The sequence below is a fragment of the Tetrahymena thermophila genome, assembly GCF_000189635.1.
Source record: "Tetrahymena thermophila SB210 genomic scaffold scf_8254582, whole genome shotgun sequence".
NCBI classification, from domain to species: domain Eukaryota; phylum Ciliophora; class Oligohymenophorea; order Hymenostomatida; family Tetrahymenidae; genus Tetrahymena; species Tetrahymena thermophila.
Genome location: NW_002476353.1, coordinates 641,989 through 668,871, shown reverse-complemented (window position 1 = coordinate 668,871; position 26,883 = coordinate 641,989). Strand labels below are relative to the sequence as shown.

Sequence of the window (26,883 nt, the reverse complement as noted above, 5' to 3'; positions counted from 1 at the left end):
CTATAACAAAAATAGAAATGAATTCAAAATTATATAACTAAAAGATATTCTTAAAATGTGTTTATATCCATTAGGATTATTTATAACTTGGTTTCCAATAATATTCTCTAGAATTTTAAGATATTATGACATAGATTCTTAGTTTATGGTATAAGTAGGATTCGTGATGGATAATATGAACGGTTTGCTCAATGCTGTATTTTACTACTTTCTATCTATAAATCCTATTACTTGTTGCATAAGTAAAAAATAAAATAGGCCATCTCGGTCTGATGAATAAATAAATACAGATACAATATAGGTCTCTTTAAACGAAAATGAAGATGATAGCCAATTTTAAAGTAAGAAATTAGAAGAAGAGGATATTGCAAGAACGGATTCTAAATTAATTATGATTTCATACTGAATTTATAACTAAAAATATAAATTTGCCTAAAAATATAAGCAACTAATAATATAATTAATTGCTCTTCAAAAATATAAATGAATAAAACTTAATTATTTTGTTTGCAAAACAAATCAAAATTAACAAAATTTTTTTATTTTAAAATCAGCATATGAATTGCTATCTAAAAACAATTTCAATAAATGACAATAAATTATTTCAATAAAAATAAATTAATAATTGCTGAAATAAATATAGAGAAACAAATATTAATTTATATCAACCAATTGCTACAAAACACGTCAACTATTAATTCATCAAATCAATTCATGCTATTGGTTTGTATAATTAATTTTTAATATTCACTTTTATTTTATTTTTTAAAATTTAAATATTTTATTGTAAATGTATAAAATTTATATCTTATTTATATTAATGTTTCAATTAAAAATATGTTAGGCCATTAAGATAAATTATAGCTTTTTTTAATTTTTTCAATTTTTATTAATTTAGCATATTACCTTAACAAAAAGTATTTGACTAACAAAAAAGTAAATATTTCCACTATTCTTCATTTATAAGAATTTATAAAAAGCTCTTTATATTTCTTCTTAAGGAAATTAGGAAAAAATAATAATGAGAGTCATTTTATTATTGATGAATTTTTTATAGAGAAATCGGAGTAAATAAAATATAATTGATATTAAAAATATGTAATTACAGTTTTTAACAAATAATTAAGCATATTGACTAGATTAAATAATTCTTAGTAAATGGGTTTAATACCATAATTATTTACTTTTAATTTTTAAATGTTTTTACTATTTTGTTTGGTTATTTTATAATGTTTAGTATGTTTTTTTTTAATTATATTAAATTAAAAATCAATTTTTTTATTTATCTAGTGCTTCATTACTTTAAGATTCTTTGCTAATTATTTTTTCATGGTGAGGTAAAATAGCATTGTTAGAATGCTAGGAATTTCTTAAATAGTATTTTGACCAATCTAATTACATTTTAGCAAATATAATTATTATCAAAGCTACAATATTAAAAGCAAAGTAGATATAAAATATTCCTGAAAACTTTATATTCTTTTCTTAATTATAAACGAAACCAAATTGAATGAAGTTAGCTGCACTCACTGAAAGCCAATATGTGCCGTATATTTCAGATCCTACTCTAGACCCAAAGAGCAAGGTAGAGTATACTGGATAGATACCAAATAAACCTCCTAAGCAGCATGATACAAAGAATACCCAAACTAAATAGAAGTATTCGTTTTATACAGAAAACTGTAGAGTAACAGAGAGAATAATCTAATAGAATAAAAATAAAATAATTTTAAATCAGTTCAAATAAAATAAAAATGTATTACCTGTGCAACTAAGATGACACTGATTACTTTTCTAAATGAAATTTTATCTAGTAAGCTTGCCCAAAGGAATCTTTAAATTGATAAATAAAGAGTAATTAATAAAAATAAATAAATAAAAATAATTAATTAAATTCTACCTTGAACAACCGTTTGCAGCACTAGCAACAGAACCAATAATTGTAAGCACTTTATCGTTAGTAAAATGTTGCTATCCATATTTTTTATAGTTACCAGAAAGAAGTAAACCTAAACCACAGGCAAGTAGTATAATTATTTATGAAATGTAGAATTCCTTAGTTTTCAAAGCCTCCTTAATTGAAGGAGCTCCAAGTTTTCTATAGAATTGGATTCTTTCATTCATTTCTTCTTCTGAAATGTTTGTTTTTCCATCATTGCAATCAGCATTAGATACTTTCTATAATTATTATTAATCTGCTTATGATTCAAACATTTAAGGGCGAAGTGGCTTGTTTTAAGGATCTGATTCTGTTTAAATATAACCATAGGTATTTACTTGCTAAATCTATTAGTTATCTACTTAGTCTTATTTTTAGATTTATTATTCAATATCTTTTTCTGTATTTTATATCATTTCTATTTGATTTTTATTTGCATCGCCATTTTTCAACTTAAGCTCTTCTTATTCTTTTCTTTTCAGCTTGAGTTATGCTCTAAGTTCTTTTTGTTTAGTACCAACTGAATTTGGGTGCTCAAATAATAAACTAGAGCCAATTAATAACTGAAGAACATACATCAAACTCAACCATCTCAAAGCTTCAGGAACAGCATTTGCAACGGATGCAGTATCACCAAAGAAATAGCTTCCTCCATCCTATTTTATCAAAAATTATTTTAGTTAAATTGCTTAAATTGTGATTTATAATAAATAATACTCCAGCTTTTTTTGCTTTCAAATTATTAGGGTTGACAATGTAAAAGAAGAATTAACTGTATATCAATGATCCAAGACCGTATCCTATTTATATTTAAAACAAAAATATTTAGCCATATTTATTAGATTTTTCAAATAAAATCAACTTCTTGAAATTCAAGATTGATTTTGGATATTTATTTTTGTTACACTAATTTTATATTTAAAATATCTGGGGAAATTTTGTTTAGTAATCTTTTTGGGAAATTAACAAGCTTATGGTAAAAAATCTTAGATTAATATTTCTATGCTCTTAAGATTACAATTCAATTATTGGAATAAATAGTTAATGTAAAGAAGTACATCAGCTTTAATTATTAATTGATTGTAAAATAAGTAAGTAAAGTTAATTATTTAAGATAGTAGTTTTCCTCTTAAACAGATTAACTAATGTTTGATGATTAATGCTATTATTTTAAAATTATTTCTATTTCTTTCAGACTTGAAAATATTTTAAAAATGAATTAAAAAAAACCAAGTTTATTAAAAATTATTTTCATTTTAGTGTGATTTAACTTTAAAAAATGTTCATCCAAAAAATTTACCTGTTAAAATAAAGCCTGATACCAAACCTCTTCTATTAGGGAAATAAAGTTATCCTAAATAAATGGGCACCATATACATAATACCAGTGAAGAATCCAAAAATTATTCCGTAGATAATAACGAAAAGCCAAAATACTTTAGCATAGCTAACTAAAAGGATGCACAAGCTTGCAATAAGCGAGCAAACATAGCAAACAAGACGAGCAGAGCCTACATATTTTATAGCCTTCATTCCTACTGGAACACCACATGCGACAGCAACCATCATAAAAGGGAATATTCCACTTCCTAAGTCGATAGATAAGTCAGGGTTCCCGTTTAAACGCAAGTAAGATGTGACATAAATGTTGATTACACCCCACATATATCTATTTTTAAATAAGACAATAATTAATTTGATTTTTTGATTGGCTTAAGTTTGTTTGAGAATATATTAAAAATTGAATAAAGAATAAATCAATAAACTTCGAATTAAATGAAATTTTTCATTAATTAGAATATTATTTCTTTATTAGAATGATATGATTTTATAATAAAAAGTTTAATTCTTACAAAGTACCACAAGTCAAATGGATCAAAAAGCCACCTAAGATAGTTAAAATACCTTTGAGGAACATAATATCGAATTTACTTTTTGTTATTTATTTTTCTTAGGATATCATCTGCAGAAACAATAAAATAAATTGTGATTTTGTTTTATAAATTGTGCAAGTTTTTAGTTATTTGCTTATTAAATTTTTTATCTAAATATATGTTTTATGTAAATGCCAGTATGATTTGTAAATATATAAAAAGACTAAATACTGTTTATAGAATTAATAACTTTATACATTATCCATTAAGCGCTTTAAAAAATAGAGATAGAATTTTACCAGAAAGGTTTGTACTGTAATTTACCTGGATTCTAATTAAAATTTTTCGTTCTACTAATTGATAAATTAAGTTAAGCAAATGATGAAATTGATAAGTAAACAAATAATAAAATATTGATTTATTTAATTAATTAGAATCTCTCTGATACTTCTATTGTTTGTAGCTTACATTATTAAATATATTATATTTTACATAATAAAGGATATTATTTTTAATTTACTTTCTTACATTATTTGCTTAGAAACATAGCAAGCAAGTTAAGAAGCTTTCTCAATTTCTTATTAAATCTTATTTTGTAATCTTAGATGTATAATTAAAAAAAGTTATAATCATTAAATTTTTAAATTATAACGAAATAATCTAGAATTTTTTGACGTAATTCCAATTAATAAAAACAATTTTTTTACGATTGCATAATTTTGAGACGTACAAAATGTATAATCAATCTAGCAATGCTTAACAAAATATAATAAATACAATAATCCATTTTTGATTTTAATAGACAAAAGTATAATTTAAATAAAAGCATTTCTAATTTAATGTATTAATCTTCTCAGCTTCTTCGATTTAAAAAATTTTTTACTAATGAAAATTAATAGCATATTTTTTAGAGTATCATAAAGTAACAGACAAATTTATATTCATAAATTTTATACTAACATCCAATTTAAATTAAACTAAAATCATTAGTTCTATTAAGAATAAGTTGATTTAATTTAAAATTTTCATAAATTTTAGTCTAAGCTAAAATAATAACTTTGATTAGAACTAATATAAAATTGATATGTTTTTGATTTTTTAAAAAATCCTAAATAAATAATTTAGTTAAGCAAAACTAAATTTTATTTTTATTTAAAAATATATTTTTAGTTAAGTAGGTTAATAATATGAAATCTTAAAATATTAAAGATTGACTGAGTCAGTGTTGCTGAGTTTTTATTAATATACTCAAATTTGTTTACACTTTGATTAAAAAATAAATAAATTTTTTTTAAGATCATAGCTAGTTTAATATTTCTTTCTGCAATGTCTTATTAGAATTTCAAAAATCAATATCAATCACTAGCAACAGTTTGATTACTTTTTTGAGTCAAATAAATTTTTTTTTAAGTGACTTTGAAAAAAATGTACAATTATACCTAAAGAATTTTATTTTATCAAATAAAAAAAGAAATTAGCGTTTATTTATTACATAAAGCTAACAATATAATAAATTTTAAACATATGAGGTGTTTGCTATCCTTTTGAAAATAAAAAATAGTTAGCTAATACCTGATGTTGGTTTATTATTGTACGCTTTTAATAATTATTTTTTATTTACTTCTTTCTCTTTTAATTAAACAATAAAAATAAAAAAGAAGTTGAATATTATTGTCAATAAATTTATGATTTCACATTAAAATTAACCTTATAATTACAAATTTTATAAAATGTTGAATATTTATCTCTCTAATTTTTGTTTACAGCTTTAAATCTAATTCAAATGTTTTTTATAAATTAATATTTAATTCTTTTTAGTTATTTTAAATTTAACTCTAAAATTTTTTAAGTTTTGATAAATACAAAAAATAATGTATGTCAAACAATTTGTGCTAATACTTTACTCTAGAACTAATATACTTGGTGGAACACTGATTTTGATATTATCTGATCTGCTTGCTCAAATATATTTCCTGATTTAATTGTTTTAGGCATATTTCAAGGTTTTTCTTCTTTAATGAAGCATAAATACCATTTAAAATAATAATATTATAATTATTTTTAACACCAAACATAATAAATAGAATATGTTACACAATTTTATAAACAATTAAAAGAAATTTAAATGAATTTTTTTACTTAAAAATATATTTAGCAGTCAGTTTACATTTGTTTTAAAAGAACTAAAACAATTAATTATCTCATATTTAGTGTTTACAGTTTTTTTAATTTAATAATGCATTATATATTTAGTTCTTAGATATAAATCTTATTAATAAAAATTTAAGTTAATATCTACAATAAAATGTATAAAAAATGTAACAAATATCAAAAAATTTAGCAAAGAAAATATTTTATTACTAACCATAAAAAAATAATAATAAACCTAGGAAAAAAAATAAATATCCATCTATAAAATATCGATTAATAATATCAAAAGACAAAATTTATTCGTTGATAAAGATTCTTATTTATATTGATATTAATAGATAGATTTATTAATTTAAAAACAAATTAAATTAATAAAATTTATATAAATAATTAATCCTACAATTAATATCAAAAAAATAAACATTTTGAAAACATTTTTGATATTTATTAGTGAATAAATAAATATATTCTAAATCCTCATTAATTATAGGCACCCATCTTTGGAGCCTACTTTGAGACCCATAATTAAATTAAAAAATTTTTTTTGGCCCTTAATTTATATGGCTCTTAATTAATGAGGATTTAGATTATATATTTATTAAGAGACAAAATATATTATTTACACATAAATGTTAATTATTAAAAAGCACCATTATTTTATATCAAGTATATGGAAAAATTTTATTCTTTAAAATATGAAAAGATAAAAATAAAAAAATTTAACAGGAATTAGTAATAAATAAGGAAAATTTAAATCATATTTTATTAAAGTGAATGTTCATTTTTGTTAGAGATTGAATAATAAACAAAACATGTTTTTAGTTCTTTTTATAATTTATTATTCTTGCATTAAAAAATTACAAATATGTTTCAATTAGATTGATCGTTTGCTTATTCGTTTTGAATAATTTAAATATTTAGATGATGAATTAAAGATATCATAAATTTGCAATTAGGATAGATACAAATGTTGTGTTAATTTCTATCGCATTTAATTTATTTTTTATTTTGTAGATTAGTATTTAATTCAAAATATTCTTTAACAAATAAATTCTTTTTGTACAATATAGTGTAATTCAATTTATATTTTGATAAGATTAATAGTAATTTATTAAAATTTAAAAGATAGTAAATATACTGAAATCTTTTGAATTTTTGTTTTTGATTAACTTAACCAACTAAATATTTATATAAATAGAGATATAGATAGATAGATAGCTAGATAGATAAAATTTTTAAATAGGTTTCTTAAATTTAAATAGATAAGTCATAATTCATATTAAGATGATAAACTATGTAAAAAATTAGATTGCTCTCCTTTTCAATTTTTACATTTACTAATGCTATATTAGTTATTTATATTCATAGGAACAAGAGCTTTAGAAGGCCCATTAGCATATTGAAATACTGAATTTAGAGAAAAATGCTTTGAAAAAAATGATGCAGAAATTTTTAGATAGGAATTAAGAGAACAGTTTTAAGTAAAAATACAATATTTTTGTTTACTTTTATAAGGAATAATAGAAAAATTTTACTAAAAACTAGAATTTGTTTTATTTATGTTGAGGAATTTAATAATATGTTAATTCTACTGATTTAATTGTTGAAATTATTTTTATCATAAAAGTTCCAACCACGAGGATGAGATGATATTAAACTAGCTAAATAAGAGCTAAAGCTAGAATTATTTATAGAATTAAGGAAGCATAGAAGTAAAAACACTTCCTAAATAGAACAGTAAAAACTATTATAGGTTCTAAAACGATCTTCAAAATAAAATAGATACATTTTAAAACACTGCTATGTTAGAAGATGAGGCAGAAAGCGAAAAAATTGGAAGCTCGAATAATGTTACAAGAAATATCCGATAGCTAAAGTCTTACTAAAGTGTAAATAATATCAATAATAGCAGCAATGAACTGTAAAATTAAATTTAAGCTCAATGTATTATGGTAACAAATTTATAGCAAAAACTATAACAATACTAAAGAGATTTGCTTGCTGCATAGTAAAACTAATCAAATCTCTTGAATTAACTTACAAGCGAGAGACAAATCAATTTAGAATATAAAAGCAATATATAAAATCTAATGAATTAGTTGAACTAATTGAAAAATTAAATAAGTCTTTTATAAGAAAATAACTTATAGCATAAGAACAAATTGCAAGAATATCAGTCACAAACAAATAAAAACGAGTAAATAAAGAAGCATGTTAGTGAATTGAACAAATAATTCGAAGATTTGTAGGTAAAAATAAATAAAAAAATAAATTATTCAACAATTAATTTTTATAAACAACCAACTTTGTTTACATAATATTTTCTGACTACTCTTGTTTCAACTTAAATTTAAAAAAATAGGAAAAATTAAATCAAATTGAGCAAGAAAAAGATGAATACAAAACATAGCTTGAGAAAAAATCCATTTAAATTAATACAATTTAGCAAATTAATAAAAATTTAAAAGGAAATTTAGAATAATTGTAAAGCAAAATTTAATAACAAGAAGCCATTCTAGCAGAATTTCAATCAAAAGCTGAAGTCGAAAAATAGACTATCTATTTTATTAAAGAGTTGGAAGTTCAAAGAAAAATATTTTAACAATTCATAGCTCAAAGAAAAAATAAAAATCTATAATCTTTGTTTATTAAAAATTTTTTTAATAAGGAGTCATTTGAAAATTTATTTACTGACCCCTAGAATTATCCTGATCTATTGTTAAAGTTGCTACGATTTAACATTGATATTCTTGCACTCTTTTATGAATAAGAGTAAATTAGACCTAGTTCTTCTCAAGGAATAGGAGCTAATGGGATAAATAATTTATTATTTGGCAGTAGTAGTAATAACAATCAATCTTCTCCTTCTCCTTAATAGCTGTTTTTACAGGGAAATCCTGTAACTAATATTTCAATAATTGAAGATGAAGGCACAACTAAAAATAAAGCTAGTAGAGTCACAAAATTTAGTTCTTAAAATAACTTACTAAGTGCTTAGATGTAGGGTTAGCTACAGCCATCGTTATATTAATAGGAGCTTTTACAATAGTTTTAATAATAGCAATTAATAGCATTTTAAGACCAAATAAAATAAGGTAAAAAGGAAGAAATGGAATCAGAATAATAAAATTAGCTTCAATAGTAAAATGGAATTTTGCAATAGTACTCTAAGCAAAACAATTAAAATCAGTATCTTAAAGCTTAATAACAACTTTAATAACAAGAGATATTTGACAGAAAATAGTCTTTAGAGCCATTCAATTACGAAAATTAAAATATTGGAAATTTTAGTCAAAGTCATATTAAAAACAACATTTAAATTGCCAATGAAGCAACTTCTAATAAATAAGTAGGGCTAGAAAATAGAATGATAGATGATTCAGATCATCTTAATAGCTAAGCTTTTTAGCAGTACCTTTTAAAAAATTCTCATAGTCTATAAAACGCTAGTGAATCTATAGATTAAAATAATAAAAATATGATTTAGTAGTTTTTAATTGAAAAATAAGAAAATTAAGATGACCTAAGAAGATCAAACAATATTTAAGGAAACCAGCCTATGTCTTATTAAAATACAGCTCAATAAATTTCTAAAAATTATTAATACAGCACTCCTAATTAATTTGTGAAGAGTGGATATTCATCTCCAACTCAAGTACTTTTCTCTGAGCCATAATTTTCTGCTGTTAATTAATATAAATAAGGTTTAAATAATAATATTAGTAGCAGTTTTAACCCAAATTTAAGTAATTCTCTCAGCTAATAATAAGCAAGCTATGTTAATAACTAATAAATGAATTAAAAGCAGTAGAGTTAAATGCAAACAAATGATATTAATTAATATTTCGAACAAAGTTAATCAATATAGGATTAACAATAAAGTAAAGATCAAAAGCTGTAATTGAATGAAGCTTTAAAAACATAAGATGACTAATAAAATTAAAAAGGGTTACTAAGTAGTAAAAGCACCAGCTTGTTAAATAAATAATAAATTCCGGATAAATCTACTTCTTAAAAAAAGCAATCTACTGTTAATAACACTAAAACTGCAACAAAGAGCCCATTGAGAACATAAAAATCCATAAAAGGTGATGCTAGTACACCTAAGATTTCAAATACAACTTCACCTAAAGTTAATAATACCTCATATAATGGTATTCTCAAAAAATCATAGTCAATATAAGATGTTAAAAATAACAGTACTATAGCAAATAAAAGCTATGATAGTAAAAGAGTTGATACTAGTAGTACTATGAAAACATTAGGTACAGGCGGAAGCTATTTAGTAGAAAATGAAGAGAAGAAATAAAAAGTTTAAATTCAAACATAAATTCAAGCAGTTAAATAAAAGCACATTTCTGATTTAGACGACCTTGATAAGTAGCTTGAAATGATGAAAGCAGAAGAGGAAGCTGAAGAGCTGAGAAGATAGTAGCAGCAATTACTAAATGGAAAAAAATAATGAAGAAAAATATAAAAATATAAAAACAGTAAAATATAAAGATGTTATTTATAAAAGACAATATAAACTTTTATCTTCATTTAAGTTTGCTATTTAAAAATTTAAGCAAACAGCAATATTTATTATTTATTTTTCAAAAATTATAAGCAGTAAAATATTTTGAAAATTTATTATATGAACTTTTTTATAAGATATCTGAGTATATAAATAAATGTAATTAATTATTTGTTTGAAAAAAATTATGGATGTAAATAAATTATGAGTAAATATAGTGGAATCTTTGAATAGTAATTATTATTATATTTGTCATCTTTTAAATATTTATTTAGCAACAAATACTTTTTAATTTCAAAATTTAATTAATTTAATAATTTTTGAAGAATATTAAAGCCAATTAATTGTTCGTATTTATTAAAATCTATGAAGATATAAGCTTCTTTTGTATCTAAAACAATAGTTTTCCTTTTTTACTTAATTCATTCAGCTTACACCAGTAAAATTTTTTATCATCCATTCCTCTTTTATAAAAAAGTTAATCAAAATATTAATCCTCACTATTATAAACAGCCTGGCGCTAGATAAATACAGAATTTGTAGGTACTAGCTGGCCTAATACACTAAAGAATTGGTAAATAATCGGAGGTAAATTTATCTAAAAAAGCATTAATGTTAATTTTAATTAAATATAAATTATAGTTTCAACTACTCCTTCAAGTGTATGCAATCAAAATGGTATAAAAATATATTTATTCTTTATATATCAAACTTTAAATATATAATTGTAGAAAATGCTTAATTGTTAAGCATTTACCTAAAATGTTAATAATAAATGCTTTATATTTACATATAAAATTCTTAGCTTCGCAATAAAAGATTTTTGGAGGATAAGGAAAATTTGGAACAGGCGTTATATTGATTAAATCTTATTCTAGTCTTCCTCCACATAAAAATGTATTACACATATAAATTTTTTTAAAAATACTATTTATTTATTTGTTATTGAAAATTTTCAACCTTAAATTGAGTTAAACTAAATGCTATTAAATATTTTAGATAAGAATTAAATTTAATGGGTATTTTATTGCTACTCAGGCAGTAGCTTCGGCATCAAGTGTAGTTACTTTTTGTGGAGATTACAACACTGTATCTTATGTGTGCAATCCATTTGCTCAAAAATTGTCTTTTTCTTATACTGATGGCTCGCCATATTAGTGCTAAATTAATCCATCATTTGAATAAAAATATGCTTTTAGTCTAACTTTTGCACATTCTAATCTGAATGTAAATTTCGCTATAACAAATAACTTTTTGCTTTAATCTAGTGCTGTAATTATTTAAAATTAAAACAATTTATTTAAAATAAATTAATTACTATTTAAATAGTTAAGCTTTGCTATATCAGATTTTGAATTAGATGTTGATGCTTGTCATTCAAGCTGTGCAACTTGTACAGGTGATACATTCGATACTTGTGCGTCATGTGTTACAAATGCAAATCTTAGTAACAATATGTGTATTTGTAATCCAGGGTTTTATCCATAATATTAACAAGCACCATGTTTAACTTCACCATGTTTAATTTGCTAACCTTGTTATAATAGCTGTGATACATGTTACGGACCTTCACAAAATTAATGTTTATCATGCAAGTAAGTACTCATAAATTATTTAAAGATTTGAGTGATTTCTATTTCATTTATTTTAACTCAAAAAGAAACACAAATAATCCTTTATTGTATCTTCAAAATTTCACTTGTGTTGCAGGAACTTCTTGTATTCCTGGAACTTATCCAGATACCTTTACCTTAAAGTGCTAGCCTTGTAATCAGAGTTGTGCAACATGCACAGGTTCCAGCGATCTCTTATGCACTTCATGCTAAAGCCTAAGATACTTGAACCCAATTAGTAAAAAGATTAATTTAAATGAATAAAAAATTAATATAAATTTAAACAGATGTTGGAGATATATTTGGAAAATGTGTTAGTACTTGCCCACTTGCTAAAGTTTTAGTCGGTAGTTAGTGTGTACCGTGTGCAGATACTGATTGTATATAATGCTAATGTAACATAAATTATCATTAAGATTTCATTTTTTATGCTTAATTTTTTTACTATAGCTAATGCAGCCAATACTTGTTAATAATGTACTACTGATAATTCGAAAAACTATTTACTATTCAATAATATATGCGTTAATGATAGACCTAGTGATTCCTATTACATAGATAGCACTAAACGTTAAATATTTAGTTGTATAAGTCCTTGCTTAACTTGTAGTCAGTACTAAGGTAATGTTTGCGTGACCTGTGTTACTGGCTATTCTCTCTCATTAAGCACATGTGTCACAAAGTAATAAATTTCTATAATAAAATTTCAAAAATATCATATTTTTTCTAAATAATCTAATAGATGTCCTGACGGTTAATATTCTTTAAATTAAGTCTGCACAAACTGCGACAATAATTGCTTAACATGTTCTGGAACTGCAGTTCATTGCTTGACTTGTAAAACAAATATGTTTGTGGATCCTGTTGATTTTAAATGTAAGGTTTGTTAAGGCAGCACATATGGTGATACTGTTAGTGGAACTTGTAAACCTTGCGATTCTAGTTGCTTAACTTGTAATGGTAAAAGAAAATATTTATTTATTTTTAAAAATCCTAATAAATTTGATAAAAAATTCACATGAAACATACCATATATTCTTAATATTTTCACATAAAAAATATTTACCATATTTGTAAATATTTATAAACAAATATTAAAGAATTTTTAATTTATGGGAGGGTTGGGTAAGGTAGAATATATGAGAATTTATGGAATTAACTTTATTGTAAAACTATTAAAAATTTGTTTAACTTAAAAAATTTATTTATAAATATAAAACTGAAAACTCATAGGAGGTACAAATACAAATTGTCTAACATGTAATTAATCAGGAGCCTAACCATATTACATTGTTTCTTCATTATAGTGTGTGAGCAATTGTCCAGCTTTTCCTTAAGATTTATATGGAAATGATGTAAGTAAATTTATTTGTTTATTTGTATTAATTAATTTTAATTATAAAAAGATAAGTGTTCCGAAACTATGCGTTCAAGGGTAAAATTGCCCTGCATAGTACTACCCAGATGCTACATCTACTCCAAGAAAATGCAATCCATGTAATCCGACTTGCTCTTAATGCTTTGGTCCTTCAAATAACTAGTGCTCTGGATGCTCAGGTAAACCTTAAATAATTGATAACTAATATTTAATATTTATTACTTAATAGGAATTTTAGTTCTTTAAGGTACTGTTTGTATAGCTAACTGCAAACCTGGATATTATCCTGATACTAATAGAATTTGCTAAATTTGTGATACTTCTTGCAAAGAATGTAATGGAGGAGGTCCTAATTTTTGTACAACTTGTAATTCTCCACTATTTCTCTCCATAAGTGCTTCAGGAAGTTTTTGTAAAGTAACTTGTGATACCCCAACATTTGGAGATTAGGCATCTTTGACTTGTGTGAATTCATGCTAACCAAATTTTTATCCTAATGTTAATACAAGATTATGCACACTTTGTCATCCTGCATGCGATGGATGTACTGGAGGTTAGAATAACAATTGCAACTAATGTAAGATTAATAATATTTTAAATTAAAATTTGATTTGATTATAATTATTAATAGGTGCTCCTCCATACTTTAAATTTTAAGGTAACTGCGATTATTGTCCTGATTAATACTATGGAGACGCAGCAAGTAAAACTTGTCTTCCATGCCCAAGTGAATGTGCTATATGTACTGGCTTATCATCTTGCTAAAAGTGCAATCCTAGCTACTACTTAGATGGCTCAACTTGTGTACAGTAATGCAGCTTACCTAAATGGGGTTCGTAATTAACTAACACATGTGAAATGGCCTGCCCAATTAGAACATATGGTATTAAGAAATGATTTACTTTCATAAAATTTTATTTATACTCAAAATAAAAACTAATAGGAGTTATAGTGAATAGCACTTAGAGAGTTTGCATGCTGTGTTCCTAAAATTGTGCAAATTGCTAAGATTCTTAAAATTGTATAGACTGTTTCTATCCATACTTTTTAAACAATAGTAATCAATGTGTTTTACTCTGCCCTTCCAATTAATATGCTAATAGATAACTTAGAATTTGCAAAGATTGTGATCCTTCATGCAAGACCTGTTCTGGTAATTTTTTTAGATCTTTGTACAATAAGTAAAAAAAATATCTTATTTAATTATAAGGAGGACTTTCTTCAAATTGCCAAAGTTGTTAAAGTGGTAGCTATTTATATAATGGAGTTTGCTATACTATCTGTCCAGTAAAATATTTATTTAATTATAAGAAAATGCAATAAATAATTTATAAATAAATAAATACCTTTAGAGTGGAACTTTTTCTAATGGAGATTACTGTTCGTCTTCTTGTTAAATAGGATTCTATCCTGATGTAACTAATAATGCTTGCAAAAAATGTGATCCAGGCTGTTTAGAATGCTATGGTAAATTCTTTGATAATTGCATAACTTGCAAATCTGGGTTCGCCTTGGTTAATAATTAATGCGTTGCTACTTGCCCAAATGGATATTATGAATAATTACTGCCAATTTCTTAAGTTAGTCCAAAAAGTTAAAATTAAAATAATAATATGAGAACTTGTCAGTTGTGTCCGACTTAATGTTAATTATGTTCAAATACTTTATCTACTAATTTAAGTTAGAAAAATATAATTTGCTCATAGTGTTCTGCTGACAACTTTTTGAATGATTAATAATGTATTGAAAATTGCCCTGATGGAAAAATAGTAAATATTCCTAATAGAACTTGTGATAGCTGTCCTGATGGATATTATAAATACGACAAACAGACATGCAAGCGTAATTTAACAAATAAATTAAACATGAATAACCTTTTTATTTAATATACTTTGAAAATAGAATGCCACTTTAGTTGCAAACAATGCACTGGATATAACTATAACCAATGTACTTTGTGTTGGGATAATAGAGGAAGAGAGTATATTCAGCCAGACAAAACTGTAGTTAGACTGCCTTATTAATCTGTTTGTGAGTGTGATCCAGGATTTTCTGATTTAATGGAGAATGAGTGTGTTTCTTCTATAGGAAATGAATTTCGCACAGTTTAAGCATCAGAGAGTTTTTCTATAATTTTTCCCTGTTTAATGTTTTTCGATTTGTATTTTTTCGGCAATCCAATCAATCTACTTTTTTCATTTGAAGTAGTATAACAAATTTCATTACTGTAATACACAAATATCCCTTTATCTTTAGATATTATGAAACTATTACACTTTATTTAAGGATTTCATTTAACAGACTTGCCTAATAAGCCATTCAGTTTAGAAGTAAACTCACCAAACAGTCAAATTTAACCATCAAAAGGAACTTAAAGAATATTAGCCTCAATATAAAATTAAGACTCTTACTATAAATTTTCAAGCAATGATAAGTCAAATAACTTTTTGAATAATAGCATTTACTTGATTGGTGTTCATCTTTTACTTTGGGCTTTTATCTTCTTCTGTAAAATAAGTTAGAAAAACTTTTAGCTTAAAAGGTTGGGGTTCTTAAATAAGGTTTACTTTTATTTAGACTTGACAGTTATGCTGTTTGTGTACTTTTTAACTAATTATGAGATGATATTAAATGTTATTCTCTAACTTAATGATGTGGATACTAGTACTTCATACAATTCGTTCAGCTTTGCCCTATGCATAATTTTTTTGGTTTACTATTTCTTCTTTTTTATAAAGATTATATTCAAAATAAATATTGATAAGATTTTCTTCAAGTCAAAACCACCACGCAAACCTTATTTAATCAACCAATTTACTCGTTGGTGCCTCTTGTTTTTTACAATAAGGCAGAGGTAATCTTTACAAAGGAATTTTTATGTCTTGCTTTAAATTAAAAAGATAATCACTTGCATACTTCTAGTTACTCTTTATAGCATACCATCAGCTTAAATACTTTCAACTATGGTTGTGTATATCCTATTCTTCTTTTATTTAGCTCTCTATAAGCCTATAGTAAACCCATACATTTTAGCTTTACTGCTTATTAATGAAGGATTTATGATTCTTTTCTACATTCTCTCATTTTTGATTTACTAATAATAATACTCATATGATACTTCTGTTCATTTAAATAGGACATTGCTAGCCCTACTATTTTTAGTTTTCTTTGCAAACCTGTTCATTGGATTTTTGATTATCTTTAAAAAGAGAATTTAAATTAAGCAATAACTGTAAAGCATATACACAACTATTCGTGATTATATACTTGGTAAGAACAGGGTAAAAGATTATTAAGAGAAATTATAAAAGAAAAGAAGGAGTAAAAGGGCTAAGCTTGATAACATGGGCGATATAGTAGAGGAAGATGAAAATGATGAAGAAGAAGATGAAGAAAGTGAATAAGAGTAAGGTGAAGACGATTACAATTAAGATATTCAAGTTGAAAACATTGAAGGAGAGAGTTCAGGTTTTTAACCTAATGAAAAAATATTTCGCAGAATCAAAAAGAAAAAACTAAATGACCAAAATAATTCATCTTAAAAATCATTTTTGAATAGAATTGAGTCAACAGAATATTACAATATTGACGATTCAAATACAATCAAGAAAAGACATGGAGTAGTTTATTTAAAAGAAGATTTAAATTATCAGTAGTAAATAGAATTTAAAAATAGGTTAAGACGTGATCAGCGTCTTCCTAAATTGCAACAAAACAATAGCAACTAAATGAATAAAAACATGAATAATAACTAAAAATCTGTACTTGTTTAGCTTTAAATGAGTTCAAAGGGAAGATAATAATAGAATGCAATTACAAGTTCAAATCAATTAAATAGCAGTAATCAGCTCGATAATTCAATAGTGTAGCACATAGATAATAGCATGGATTAAAGTTATTAGTAAATTTTAGTTGATAATAATAAATAGAGTAGTAGTATGTATAATATTGTTGATTTAGATTAAGAAGAGTGGATTGGTAAAAGGAAAATTTTGTAAGAAAAACTTGATTAAGTAGATGAAATGGATGAGATTATTGATGAAGCTCTAGATTAAGACGATGAAATTAATATGGAACGCTTAAAACAGATATAATTAATGAGATCTGAATAAAATTATTATCTTAGGTAATAGCAGAAGAATCAAAGAAATAATCCTTAAGATTTAAGAGAATCTTTTATTTAGCAAAATTATAATAATTATGATGAGTATGTAGGCACAAATGAAGATTTTAACAACCGTCCTTCATCTAGATTAGAAGGATATGATTTTAATAATCTCAATTAGTATAATTAAAATATGGATTAAAGGTATTAATAAATGGAATAAAATAATCCTTACCAAAGCTAAGATAGAGATGATTTTAACATAAATTAAGAGAATAATAACCAAAATCTTTAGTTTTAAGAGTTATTTGGGTTAGATAGAATTGAGTACTACGATCATAGCTTAGATGAAGAACAAAGAATGCAGAGAGAGGCTTAGGATTTAAATTATAGAGATTATATGATGTAGCAATAATAAACTGCTCTCTAAAATATGAATATTTATTAGAATAATTTGAAATATTAATCATCTGCATTGAAAAAAATTCCTACCAGAAATTATGTATCAGGAGCCAGAGACTACTCTGCTTCTGATTTAGTTGATAGGTATAATGAAGTAGATCCAGAGTAGCTTAAAAAGTACTTGGAATATAAAAAGAAGTATAAACTCACACAGAAGTTTGGATTTTTAAGTAAATCTTCTCTTTCTTAATCTCCAGAAAAGAGGCTAAATAGTAACTAAAGCAGAGTAGAAGACCCACAAAGAATAGAGCTATAGCTACAGTAATTTTACTAATAACAATGAAATGTAAATAATTAATTGATTCTTTTTTGTTTAAATAAATTTTATCTGAAATATTTTATTAATAAGTTATATTTCAATTAAATTAAAATACAAAAGCTAAATTTATATTTCTAATATTTTTATATTTTAAGAAAAAGGAAAGTAAAAGTAGGTGATAAAATTATATCAAAATATAAATAATTTTGAAAAGTTATTTAATAATAAATTCACTCAATCTTAATGTAGTTTGCTTAGTTTAAATATACAATTTTATTTCTAATTTTATTAATAAAACAAACTTAAAATGTATTTTACAAGCTTTAAACCATAAAAAATAAGATTTTTTAGATTTTTAATAATATATAATATGTAAATTATCTAAAATAAGAAACTTTTTAGTGTTGCTGTAAGTTTAAACCTTGCAGAATAATGTAATTAATAATGATTTATTTTATTAAAATTGAAAATATGATATATTTTTTATTAAGATATTTTTCAAATTAAACATTTTTATTAAAACAAACTCATTTTTAAAAAATAAAACTATTATTTTAGTTAAATAATAACATTTATAGAATTGAATAAAACATTGAAATCTATTACTAAATTTACTTAATTTTCTATAAATAATATTTTTTACCATTAAATACCATCTTGCATTATTAGAATTATTCATTAATAGCAAAATTGAATTATAAATAGGTGTATTTAATTTTTATTGTAATTATTTTAATGAAAACTTTTTATTAGTATTTGAAGTTTTCATAAAATGATTACAAATATTAAATATAAGATATTTAAAAAAGAGATTAATCTATTTATTTAAATTAATTTTATTAATTAATAATACAATTTGATATATAAATTTATAATTATTATTATTTTTTTAACTTCTTCTAATTATTTATTTATTTTAAGTACATTTTAACATTGAAAGAGAAATGACAAACTTTTTGGTTTTTATTTTAAAGCTCATTAAGAAAATTTGTTCTAATTTTATCAAAATTAAGAAAGTCTGCCATAAAACCCAATTCTTTTATCTTTATGATATTATGGATATGATTTATACTGCAAAAAAGCTAAAACTAGAGATACAATAAGCTAGAATAACTAAGTAGAGAGCGCAGAAATGGATTTTAAGTAAAAAAAATTTAACTCAGTTTCAAGTTAAGAGTAGCAAGTTTAATTATAAGGTACTCCTCTATCAGTTCCTGTAAATTAATATACTTCAATATCATAAAGTGTGCACATTCCTTAACAATTAAAAAAATTTTCTAACCTTTATAGTTCTATATATTCTTATGAAGATTTTATATTCTTTATATCCTATTCACTTTATGCACAATCAACTGCATATTACTTACCTACATTACTGATTCTTAAATTTTGAATTATACTTGGATTATACAGTTTTTATATACTAGTATCTATAAGGCATGGACATTTATCAGTACAAAGTCCAAAGCTCTGTATAAATTTAGAATAAGTTTCATACTTCAAAATAGACTAATTATTTTAACATGAAGGCAGCTAATTTGATTTGTATGTTACCATAGAAACCAACAAAGAAATAGAATAAATAAACATCAGCATTGTTCCTATATTATAAGTAAACACCATAATATTTTTCTTTTAAAATATTCCAATCATCCCAAAAACTCCAAGCAATATTAGTAAAATTCCATAAATCATTAAATTAACTTTTAAACTAGTGACATCTTGAAATTAATAAAAAATAAATTCATTTAATTATTATATATTATCTGCAATACAAATTACCAAAAAATTCATACAACCATGAGTTATCTGCATTAACCAGCACCAAAAAATTAGCTCCTAAGTACAAACTAATCATCCCTTAAATAATTATCAAGAATGAACAAATAGATATAAATGCTTTTGAAAAAGAAGGAGATATTTTTATTTTCATTTTTTTGCTTTTTTGATATGGTAACTAACTAGATTTATAGTTCTTTGTAATAATTAAATAACCAATTAAAAGTAAACAAAAACAAATAAATAATAAATTTGTTGATCAATGTATATTTTTAAACTTCTATCTAAATATTTTTTAAAAACAAAATATTAGATTTAATCACTATGATTAAATGTTATTAAAATTTAAATTAAAATTTTTTTTTTTTATCATTTTTTTTATTAAAAATGTTTTAATTAACAATTTAAGCAGCCTTAAAAATAGCAAATTCAGTAAAGTTATTTATTTCGTTTGTTAACAAATTTAAAATTTTTTCCGCTATTTTCCAATTAAATCTTTCATAAATTTAAATAAATTTTTTAAAATTAAATGTCTGGCTGGATTTTACAAAAAATATTTCATTTTAAAATATTTAATAGTTTTTTTATATTTAATCATTGAAATAAATTTATTTTAATTAATTTGTTGCTTAAAAAAAATGAAAATGAACTTTTATAAAACTCTTAAGGAACTTTTAATTGTCAGAATAACAAATCTATTTGCATAATATATTAAAAATAAATACATTTAAATAAATAGATTGTTTGTTTATACTTATTTTTTTATTTTAAAATAAACTCTCAAATATTTCATAATTCACAATAAATTAAAAATACTTAATGGATAGACAAATTTAAAATTGAGAACATTTAATAATAAAAGATTTGCATAGGTTTTTTATATTTTTGATTGTTAAAGTTACGAAATTAGACTTCAGTTAAAATGCTTTTTCAGGGAAAGGTTTAAAAATATGTTTAATAAATAAATAAAATTAATTAATTAGATAAATAGAAATATTTATTGTTCTTATTCTTAAGATGTGTTTCATTTCCAAATTGTTTTACTATTTATATTCTTTTTTTATTATTATTATTACTAACTAATTTTCTTTTCTTAGGCCTCATCATATAGAATATTAAAATCTCCAACTTTTGTTTATGTGCTAGTGTTTGCACCAGTTTTAGAACTATCATCATTCCAATCATCAGGAATGACAATTTAATATACATTTTTAATCAGTTCAGTTTTGAGTTCTTTATCAATTTTACCTTTAATTAGATTTTTCAGGATAAAAAGAATTTAATATGGAAGGTAAAAAAATTAATTATTTTACCTGTAACAGTTAAAGAGGGAGAAGCATTTATTTCAATAAGCCATGGTTTGCAGTTTTCATCAATTAATATATCATAGCCATACATCTCAAAACAGTGCTTATCATTTATTATTATACTTTAAACAGATTTCAAACTCATTATAATTATATTGTTTATATCATCAAAACATTTATTAGCCATATCTGTACCATAAACCATTTCTAGATAATACCTTAAAGACTGTAATGACCATTTTCCTCCGTGTTTTTCAGAATACTTATCTGAGAACTTTTAAATAGCAACATTTGTTAAGTGAATAAACATATTATCCATTTCAGCAATATCTATTTAAAAATTTTAATTGACAATCTAAAAATATTTTTAATTAATAATACCTTGAGTATACTATTCATTACAAAAACGACCGAATCCCATAGCGTATAAATAAACCTTAAGAGGACGATAAGAGGTAACAAGAGCATATATTCTTAAATCGAATTTTCTCCCTCCAACAAGCAATGGATTATCTATATATCTAGAAACAACATAAGCTTCTTTTAGAGAAAATGCCTGCAGAGGATTGCTATTAGTTCCTATAAAATATTTTGAAATATTAATTACTTAAATTGATTACTGCTTTCAATAAGTGATATTTATTCTATTACTAATCTTAGTTTGCAAAATTAATCAATCAATCAGTCAATTAATTAGCTAGTTTGCTAGTAAGTTATTAAGATAGATATATAGAAAATTAATTACCTCCTCCTATTTTCTTCAACTGCTGTATTTTTCTAAGCAAGAAAATACCTTTTCCTTGAGATCGTGATGCTGGTTTAACAATCCAAGTTGCATTAGGATTTCTATGAAATTCTTCAACAAAGAGTGAATACTCACCAGGAAGAGTAAATGTTTATGGAATAAAATCTAAATATAGATAATTTCCATTTTCGTCTTTCTAGCAATAAGGACTATTCTCTTTTTCTAATTCTTTTTTATATCTCTTGAAGTTTTTTACCATAAGATCTTTTCTTGTCAATTCATAATGATTTGGGAAATGATTTATAATTTGCATATCATTTAATCTAATTCCTAGTTTTTATAAATTTTTTTGTAAGAATAAAAAATCTGATTTAGAAACAACTTAGCTATCTAAAAAGAAGTATAAAAGTTATAATAGTATTTAAGGAATAGTATGTAGTATTTTATAATAAATTTAGTCAGCCTACCTGATTTAGGATTGAAAATATTTCTCACATTCCATACAGTTGCCCAATAAATGTTCCAATCATCGTCATCTTTATCACCACATCTTTATAAAAATAAGTTTTAATATTTGGATTGAATTAAATAAAAATGAATAGAATGTTAGTAATTTTTAATTACCTAGTCCATCCTCTTGCAGCAAAATTATCTGTTAAAACACATTTGTCAAAATCTGTCTTGTATTTTAATTTTTTAGAAGCCATTTATTTATTTATTTACTTGTTGGTGTAAAATTATTATTTAAAAATATAAAATTTTTGATATTTAAGCAGTGATTAATTAATTAATTTTGATGAATTTAATTAAATTAAATCAACAGAAAAATTTCAAATCTCTAACTTGATTATTATATTCAAAATTACACAAAATAGATAAAAAGGAGTACTAATTCATCTAATATTCATCTAAAGATTCATTTGTAAGAACTTCAATCATTAATCATCATTTAATTATTAAGAATATAAACACGATTATAAAATTATGAATAATTTATTTATTATTTTAAAAAATATTGATTTGTTTTTAAATGTGTTTATTTGATTTATATTAATTAAATTAAAATTAATAATTTTCTGTTTTGTAAGCCTTCAATTTAAGAGTGTTAATTTGATAGTGTGCTGCTGAAACATTTAGAAAGATTCTTAGCATTATTCATAATATCTAAATCTTTAAAATATTTTGATGATATTTAAATGAAAATTAACTAATTCAAATATATTTTGAAACAAAGAAACAAAGAAAGATAGATAGATAAATAGATAGATAGATATACACTTTTATAATCCAAATATCAGTTTTCAATTAAAAGACTTGCAAAATGAATCATTTTCTTTCATTTTCTTGCATAGATTAGTCATTTATATAAATATTTATTTAATTATATTTCATAATAGTTCTGAACACTTTTTATTTTTCTTCTTAATATTTACAAATAAATATCAAAAGCTTAATTAGTGCTAATGTATATGAATGACTAAGCGAGTATGTATGTGAATAATTGAATAAAAAAATGAATGATTTAATTAATTGTCATATTTTGAGTTAAAGACATTGGAAAAAAGAAAATCAATTAAGAAAGAGAGAGAGAAAGAAAGAAAGCACAAAATAAAGGAAAAAAAAAGAAATTAATCAAAAGGAAAGAAAATCAAAATAAATAATTTATTAATAAATAAAACAAAGAAATATAAATTTTTTCATAGGAAGTAGCTAGCAATGATCAATAGAAGTACTGCATTCATTTCCAAGAATTTGAGATAAGCCAACTTGACTCAAAGTTCTTTGGCTATGAAGACTCAATATAATCAAATGGGCTTCAGCAGCGATAATCCTTACAATAAGAGATGGGAATACAAGTGGAAGCATTCTTACTACACTTATCCCAGAGATTATGAACACACCGAGGTTAGAAAGCCTTAAGACTCCAAGGATGTCCCACCCATTTACTTTGCTTATTACAAAGATTTTGTTGACAGATGGCTCCCTGGTATGAATATGTGGTGGTAGAGACGTCACAGAATTTTTGATAAGTTCAATGTTTATTTCTTACCTGGTATGTCCTTATTCTTCTACTAATTTGCTGATCTCGCTCTTGGTTTCAAAGTATGATAAACATTTAATAGCAATCAATTATCAATGTTGATATTTCTTAAGCATACTCCATTTCTCATCAAAAGCGAATAGCAAAATAGCGAATACAACAAAATATTACTAAGCTAACTAACAAACAAGCAAACAAAAGGCATAAGGAGAGCATAAAAACATTTTATTACAAGTTTTGGATGAAGATTAAAACTACTTATTTATCATGTGATTTTATTTTCCTTATTGAAGAGTCAAAGTAAAAAAAGATACACTAGGCCTTTATTTCTTATTATTTTTTACAATTAAATGCAATAAGCTGCTTTTAAAATATTTAATGAAAAAGAGAGAAATGAGAGTGATTAAGAAATAGCTTTTCAATTGCAAATTTAAAATTTAACATTTAAAACTTAGATTATGGCAGCTTTCCCCTTGTTCCTTGCTTACACCAGAATTAGAGATAAGACTCTTGACCCTGACTTCAAGGAAACGTAATCAATTAATCTAATTCATTAATCTTTTCCTAAGAAAAAGAATAAAAATTAAGAGCCAAATAAAAATGAAAATAAATCTTAGATAAGCAAATGGGATTACTAAACTAAAAAGCAAAATAAAAGATGGTGAAATAGCTCTTGTAAATGCTTTATTCACATGCATCATTTTATAGAATAAAAAATTGATAAATTAATTGATAAATTGACAAGATATGCGTTTAATTTAGATATAGGATTCACTAATGATTTTTGCAACTCAAAATCATTATTTGATAATTAAGGTCTATTTTAGGATCAAAAGCAAATAACTCAATAATAATTAAAGATTTCTTTTTATCAGTTTAATGCTGCAGATTTTGTAAATTTAGTGAAATTAGTCATCCAGTCAATAAAATAATTTTAAAATGCAATTTGTTTTGGCACACCATTTCTTGTTATTCATCTTAAGAATTTTAACTGTTAATATACTTATTATTCACATTATTTTAAGCATCCATCCCATCCATCTATCTATCAATAGATTCACTTTACATAAAAAAAATGAATAAGATGACTAATTTTTATAGTTTGATTGTTTTACAATTAATATTTTTAGAATTTTGAATTTCAATTATTTTTTTTGATAAATCCAGCTACTTGAGAGATATGATCTACTAAAATCCTGAAATCACTAAATATTTCAACGAAGAAACCATCCACGTTCTTGACTACGAATTTGAATATCTTCCTGGTTATCTTTGCCCTGAAAAGTTCCCTGAATACTAAAACAAGACCTGGTAATTCTTCAACACCGATACTGCTTAAGCTGAAGGTTTCTTCAAGTTTGGTGATGTTGAATCTGGTGCCACCATGACTCTTAAGTTCAAGACCATGCCTATTCCTGGTAAATTCAGATATCAAGTTGGTGAACCCTTCTACTTCTATGATTTAAGAGGTAAATTTAAAGTTAAGTATTTTTAACAAATAGTGTAATAAATTAAATTATGTAAAAAACAGCTGAAATTAAGTGCGACGGTGTTTACAAGGAAGTTGTTTTAGTTGATGAAAAGGAATCATTAAAGAAGATCAGACCTTTCCTCTTCCTTATTTGAGAAATATTTTAAAATGTAAAAGAAAGAGTAAGGCAGTATTAACTATCTATCTAAAAAAGCAAGCAAGCTTAATAAGTGTAATTAAATCATATACCACATTGTTTCATACTGCATCATATAGCCTTCAATTATAAATATAAACCGTTTTATAACTTATTATCCAACCAGCGGTCATGTGTTGTTGTATGATACTACGTACGTGTATTCTAATTCCTTACTAATACTCTTTTAAGTATATAGCTAATCAATCCTACATTTAATAATTATTTTGATAAATTAATTCATGTTAACATCATTTATTTAATTTTTCTAACAATATAAATTAAATGGCTAATATTATTTGCCTTTAACACTAAAACCATTAATAAAATTTCAGATTTAAAATTCGCTTATTACTTGTTAATCATTTAAAAATTAAATACTAATTATTTAAACGTTTAAAAAGTAATTTATGTTTTAGCAAAAGTAAAATTACTTAATAAAATAAATTATTGATCTATCAGGAAATAATTTATTTTAAAGGGTATTAATTTGGTTAGTTTAACTTGCTTAATTTATTTTCAATTTAAAATAAATTGTAAGAGTAAAGAATAAATAAAAAGCTCACAATTTTTACTTATGAGCATAGTGAAATTTATGAGAAAAAATAAATTGAGTTTTATAAAATTTGTTATAATTTAGTTGATATTAATTTTGAGTTACTTATTTATAATATCCATACAGGAGTCTACTAAAAAAAAAAAGCAACCTAATTCACTAAATTTATGAAAGAATTTATTGTTAAGGAAAAACAAACTCATATCAATTCAAAGGAAAAAAATTGATATTCAGAAAATAATTAGCATTTATTTGGTTATTAAATTCAATTAAATAATATGAAATAAATAAACTAATGAAGAGAAAAAGAATAGATTAAATTAGAATTTAAAAAGATTTCTCTATTTAAGTTGTTTAAAAATAAGATACACATGAAAAATTTAAAAATAGTTAAAGTTCTGTAATAGTTTTTAAATATATTTTTAGCACGACAAATAAACTGCTACTTTGCAATTTAATTATACTTACATTAAATTCAATATGTAAAAACTT

General features: G+C 23.6%; 7 protein-coding genes across 7 annotated transcripts; 4 read left to right on the top strand and 3 right to left on the bottom strand. All coding sequences in view use genetic code 6, as the record gives it.

Annotated features, from left to right (window-relative positions):
* Positions 1-55: 55 nt before the first annotated feature.
* On the top strand, positions 56-406 carry TTHERM_00136170 (hypothetical protein; the record flags this gene model as incomplete). Its single annotated transcript, XM_001019698.2, has 2 exons — positions 56-196; positions 302-406. 2 exons carry the CDS (start codon positions 56-58, stop codon positions 404-406), a joined length of 246 nt encoding a protein of 81 aa, XP_001019698.2.
* Positions 407-1,269: 863 nt separating this feature from the next.
* Positions 1,270-4,078, bottom strand: TTHERM_00136180 (MFS transporter; the record flags this gene model as incomplete). Its single annotated transcript, XM_001019699.2, has 6 exons — positions 1,270-1,704; positions 1,764-1,833; positions 1,901-2,595; positions 2,657-2,739; positions 3,240-3,607; positions 3,792-4,078. The coding sequence occupies 6 exons, from the start codon at positions 4,076-4,078 to the stop codon at positions 1,270-1,272; spliced, it is 1,938 nt and encodes a 645-aa protein (XP_001019699.2).
* A 3,013-nt stretch (positions 4,079-7,091) lies between these two features.
* On the top strand, positions 7,092-10,428 carry TTHERM_00136190 (hypothetical protein; the record flags this gene model as incomplete). Its single annotated transcript, XM_001019700.2, has 4 exons — positions 7,092-7,259; positions 7,332-7,444; positions 7,591-8,212; positions 8,326-10,428. Exons 1-4 carry the CDS (start codon positions 7,248-7,250, stop codon positions 10,426-10,428), a joined length of 2,850 nt encoding a protein of 949 aa, XP_001019700.2. The 5' UTR covers positions 7,092-7,247.
* A 417-nt stretch (positions 10,429-10,845) lies between these two features.
* On the top strand, positions 10,846-18,320 carry TTHERM_00136200 (transmembrane protein, putative; the record flags this gene model as incomplete). The annotated part of the gene is made up of 18 exons (XM_001019701.2): positions 10,846-10,918; positions 10,993-11,067; positions 11,122-11,157; positions 11,285-11,376; positions 11,479-11,751; positions 11,809-12,074; positions 12,140-12,330; positions 12,380-12,487; positions 12,543-12,774; positions 12,835-13,052; positions 13,326-13,447; positions 13,499-13,649; positions 13,700-14,047; positions 14,102-14,353; positions 14,414-14,623; positions 14,681-14,757; positions 14,823-15,312; positions 15,373-18,320. 18 exons carry the CDS (start codon positions 10,846-10,848, stop codon positions 18,318-18,320), a joined length of 6,162 nt encoding a protein of 2,053 aa, XP_001019701.2.
* Positions 18,321-19,298: 978 nt separating this feature from the next.
* TTHERM_000136199 (tetraspanin family protein) lies at positions 19,299-20,229 on the bottom strand (the record flags this gene model as incomplete). The annotated part of the gene is made up of 2 exons (XM_012798518.1): positions 19,299-20,017; positions 20,079-20,229. 2 exons carry the CDS (start codon positions 20,227-20,229, stop codon positions 19,299-19,301), a joined length of 870 nt encoding a protein of 289 aa, XP_012653972.1.
* An 870-nt stretch (positions 20,230-21,099) lies between these two features.
* Positions 21,100-22,834, bottom strand: TTHERM_00136210 (tubulin polyglutamylase, putative; the record flags this gene model as incomplete). The annotated part of the gene is made up of 6 exons (XM_001019702.3): positions 21,100-21,323; positions 21,389-21,712; positions 21,764-21,961; positions 22,128-22,457; positions 22,595-22,677; positions 22,752-22,834. 6 exons carry the CDS (start codon positions 22,832-22,834, stop codon positions 21,100-21,102), a joined length of 1,242 nt encoding a protein of 413 aa, XP_001019702.2.
* Positions 22,835-23,843: 1,009 nt separating this feature from the next.
* TTHERM_00136220 (transmembrane protein, putative) lies at positions 23,844-25,794 on the top strand (the record flags this gene model as incomplete). The annotated part of the gene is made up of 4 exons (XM_001019703.3): positions 23,844-24,230; positions 24,624-24,700; positions 25,336-25,637; positions 25,700-25,794. 4 exons carry the CDS (start codon positions 23,844-23,846, stop codon positions 25,792-25,794), a joined length of 861 nt encoding a protein of 286 aa, XP_001019703.2.
* Between the last annotated feature and the right edge of the window lie 1,089 nt (positions 25,795-26,883).